The sequence below is a fragment of the Brassica napus genome, chromosome C8 (assembly GCF_020379485.1).
Source record: "Brassica napus cultivar Da-Ae chromosome C8, Da-Ae, whole genome shotgun sequence".
NCBI classification, from domain to species: domain Eukaryota; kingdom Viridiplantae; phylum Streptophyta; class Magnoliopsida; order Brassicales; family Brassicaceae; genus Brassica; species Brassica napus.
In genome coordinates, this window is record NC_063451.1 from 37715376 (window position 1) to 37720016 (window position 4641).

The window sequence follows — 4641 nt, forward strand, 5'->3', positions numbered from 1 at the left end:
GACTACATATTCTTAGTTGGATAGACACATTCTGTACTAATCACTGCAAATTCATAAGTCATAAGTAATATATTTTTGAATGAAACTAAGTCATTTGAGATAAATTTAGATATTAGTCTTTGTATAACAAATACAAGCAATCGTATTATCAATTTAATATGTTCGAATTTGGGTTTTGATATAAATGACAGAATATTAATAGTACATTCTAGAAATTTTAAGCACATAATGTGATATTAATAATTTAATGGTGTATGCTAGTATCGTGTAAGTGTCACCACCCAGATTCGAACCAAATATGTTGTTGGGAAAAAAGCTATGGTCACACATAAAATTTAAGTAAATTTCACAATATCATGTTCAAACAATAAAATGTATAAACATATTAAGATTCTACTTGCTTAAGCCGCATGCCAAATTACAACTACAACTTAGTATATATGATGTGTGAAACAATTCATAGTTGATCATATAACATTGATACAACCAAGAAACAATGACGCACATATAGATGATACACTTGGAAAGATAAGCACATCTAGATGTTTAAATTGACACTTAATTCCAAAAAGGTTAACAAGAAATAAGAAGGTTTTGATGAAAACAAAAAGAAACAAAGAGGGTAAGAGAATAATGGAAATTTAAAGGAAAGGGGAAAAAAATACAAAATAAATTAAATAAGGAAACGTCATCTCTTCTTTTTATCTCTCATTCAGCTCCTCCCTTCTCTCTCTCTGTCTTTCTATAGATCACCTCTCTCTTAAGTGATGTGATTTTCCACCATATCTGCAAAGTCTTACCTTAGAAGAAAGCTTTTATAGCTAAATTCAGATATGGTTTTCTCCTCTCTTCCAGTGAATCAGTTCGATTCACACAACTGGCAGCAGGTAATAAATATATATGATACTATATGTTCTTGATCCGTTCTATACTGCTCCAAGTTCGATCACTTATATAAAAAAATAAGGGTTTGCTTTGACAAAATTGCTTGCCTCTTCTTCTTCTTCTTCTTCTTCTTCTTCTTCTTCTTCTTCTTCTTCTTCGTGGAGGCCCGTATATCCTTATAGATATTCCTTAGTTTTCTTATCTTCTCGAATATACCATGAAATATATAATGATGATTTATTTGGCTGTTTTTCCAATTAAAACTATTAAGGATGGATTTTTTTTAATCTCTGCTTAGCATTCACCTTTTTTCTTTTTCAGACACTGGATTAAACAAAAAAATATAATATAAAAATTACCACAACTTTAACTTGAGTTACTAATCCATCTTCTTTCTGCAGCTTTGATGAAAAGCTGTTATATATCAGCACATCTTTAGAATAATTTGCTTTGTATATATTCTTTTTCCGCGATCGATGTTTCAAGCTCGAATTGTTTCTTTAAAAAAAAAACGTTTCAGCTGTTCCTAAAACCTAAGTATTATGTTAATATGCAGCAAGGAAACACACAACAGCTAGACCGTGTCACATCTGACCAGAACCCTTTATCACATTTCTCATCACCGCCGGGTTCTCGGGCTGGTTCGAGCCAAACCAGGGAGAATTCAATGGTAGAACGTGCTCGGATCGCGAAAATCCCATTGCCTGAAGCAGCTCTAAAGTGCCCTAGGTGTGAATCCACCAATACTAAGTTCTGTTACTTCAATAACTACAACCTTACTCAGCCTCGCCATTTCTGCAAGACATGTCGCCGTTATTGGACACGTGGCGGTGCACTGAGGAATGTTCCTGTTGGAGGCGGCTTTAGGAGGAACAAGAGAAGCAAACCCAAATCTACGGTCGTGGTTTCGGCTGATAACAATAATACTAGTTCATCGCTTTCTTGTCACACAAGATACTCAAGCCCTAGCAAGTTTCTTAGCTATGGGCAACTGCCAGGGTTTGATTCCAACTTTCCCATATTGCCTCCTTTCCAAAGCCTTGGAGATTACAATATGAGCGGGATGAGTTCTAGTGGTGGGATCTTGGATCCATGGAGAATATCTTCAATGCAACAAGTTCAGCAATCCCCTTTCCTGATCAACACGAAAGGGTTGGAGGAATCTTCAAATGTGATGTATCCATCACTAGAAGGCAATGAAGGTGTTAGCCATGCTATTCCTCGGCAAGAGAGTAGTGATCATTCCAATCAGCTAAGGTATAAACCCTTGACGGATATGGCTTCAAGGGTAGATCAGACCGCACAAGCTAGATATGTGAAGGCCGAAGAGAATGATCGGGGTGGGAACGGAGTGAATAACTTATCTAGAAACTTTTTGGGGAATATTAACATAAAACCAGTGGAGGAGAATGATGGATACACATGTTGGGGAAGTAGTAGCAACATTAGTAGTTCATGGACTGGTTTCACCTCCAACAACTCAACAGGCCATCTCTCATTCTAAGTATGCAGCACTCTTGATGATTATTTTGTTGGTTGGGTTATACATGGATCGCTTGTCATGAGAGCTATATATTACTGAGGAGAAATCAGACCATGGAAGATATTTAGAAGAGAGGAGAGGTATGGCTATAGTATTATGTTTTCGGTCTTTTAGAAGATATTTAAAGTGTGAGTATGTTTATCAAAATTGGTGTTATTGGCTATATAAATAGAAGTGTGGGTTCTGTACGAATTAAGGAGTTGTAGTGGAAACTTTTTTATGTGTGTGATTGAATAATCCGTTGAATTCTCAATTTCTTATAAACCCTTTATGAGATGTATATAGAGCATGTCTTGTGGCACGTTGGTGATTAATTTGAGGGCAAAAGCCAATAAGATGAAGTCATTAGGGTTTGAGTTCCAGCTACTAGGGAATTAACATTTCGGCATCGTGTGGGACAGAGAACCGACACGTGGTAACACGTGACTAGTCTGGAACACTTCTGTGGGATCAAGATACCCCTGTATAATTCAAAAAAAATAAATCATGTAATATATGTCAAACGTAATTAAGCCAAATTTCATGACCAAAAAAACATATTATGTCGAATATAGATATGCTAAGAGAAGACTATTCCCATATACACACTTAATACAATAAAAATAAAATTATATTTTAGTTTTCTTTTCACTATTTTCCCAGATTCTACTTCATCTTACCGAAAAACTGCTAATCCGGTTCGTCATAAACATCAATGCTGTAAGCTGTAGCCGCTGAATATGAGGCAAGTTCAAAGATTTTCTTAGACATTTTTCTATAAACCCCTTTCTATATATAATATATGACTTAAAAGTCACCTTACCAATACATGCAAAATCTATATAAACTTTTTTGTGATCCCCTATATATTATTTGAGAAGCATTACAACTTCTTTTTGTAGCCACATGTCATCACTAAAATGATTCTTAGAATCATTAGAGAGATATGTTGGTCCATCTAATTATATAATAAGCTTTTAATTAAACTAACAATAAATTCATCATTAATGTACTTTATTTTTTCCTTAAATAAAATTTACGGAATTGCCTAATGTGGCTAAAGTATATATGACAATTAATGATTTTGAATAATAAAGATTTAATAAAAAATAGTGTATCTTCTATCATATTTGTTTAATTTTAAACTATTAAATAAATTAAACAGCCACAATAACCATATAATAAAAATTTAGATTTTTATGTATATGTTATATTTTGAATTTTTACAAACGGCTATAAATTACTAAAACTGTTAAAAGTCTCACATTCAAATTTTATGATCCATGGTTTAAAATTTTTGTTATGACAAAATACAAATGATTACAAAAATTATATAAGTAAAAAGTCTAATTTAATTAATTATTAAGATTAATATATATATTGTTTTAAATTAAACTATAAACCATATAAAATACAATATTTTAGTTTCAAAATTTACTTTGAACAATTTTTTTGATAAAAGTTTTGAAGGATCATTGACAAAATTTTTTTTTAATTATAAATTACTAAAACTATTAATCCCACAATGAAAATTTTGTTATCAGCAATTTAAATTTTTTTCTATAAAAGATACAAATGATCAAAAAAACTATATGAGTAGAAATCATCATTTAATAGACATTAGTATTAAAAATATACTAAATTATATTATCTATGTTAGTATCATTTAAATTTAATAACATATCCTATCAAATATAAAAAAATATATTTTTTGGATTAATAAAATTGATTTATATGTTCGTACCAATTTAATTATATATTTAATAGTTACTGACTTTTAATTATTTAATATATATTTATTATTTCATAATATGTAAAAATATTTAATACATAAAATAATTTTTATATATAATGTTGATTCCGCGCAAAGCGCGGATCTTAACCTAGTATTAAGTATTGCGAGTTCTGAGAACAACAATAAACTCGTTTGATATACGGTAAAAAGATGAGAAGGTCCACTCTAACACTACATTAAAGGTTACAAAATCAGTTCTTATTATTTTAATAAATGAAGAACCATTCTACATTTTAATATTTTATGAAAACAAGGAAAACAAGTTCAAAACGAAAATTCCAATGGAGACTGAGAGAGAGTATCGAACCGGCTGGACAAAATATTAAAGTTTTTTTTTTCTTTTCCGATCTCGAAAAAGGTGTCTTCCTCCGATCTCGAGACTCTCTCTCCTCCATTACGCTCTCGCCTCTCTTCTCAATTTACTAAATCGCTCACGTCC

At 31.6% G+C, this 4641-nt stretch overlaps 1 protein-coding gene across 1 annotated transcript; it reads left to right on the plus strand.

Moving 5' to 3' along the window:
* The first annotated feature begins 651 nt into the window (after positions 1–651).
* Positions 652–2729, plus strand: LOC111212402 (dof zinc finger protein DOF3.6-like). Its single transcript, XM_022713944.2, has 2 exons — positions 652–887; positions 1442–2729. The coding sequence occupies exons 1-2, from the start codon at positions 834–836 to the stop codon at positions 2387–2389; spliced, it is 1002 nt and encodes a 333-aa protein (XP_022569665.2). The 5' UTR covers positions 652–833; the 3' UTR covers positions 2390–2729.
* The last annotated feature ends 1912 nt before the right edge of the window (positions 2730–4641 follow it).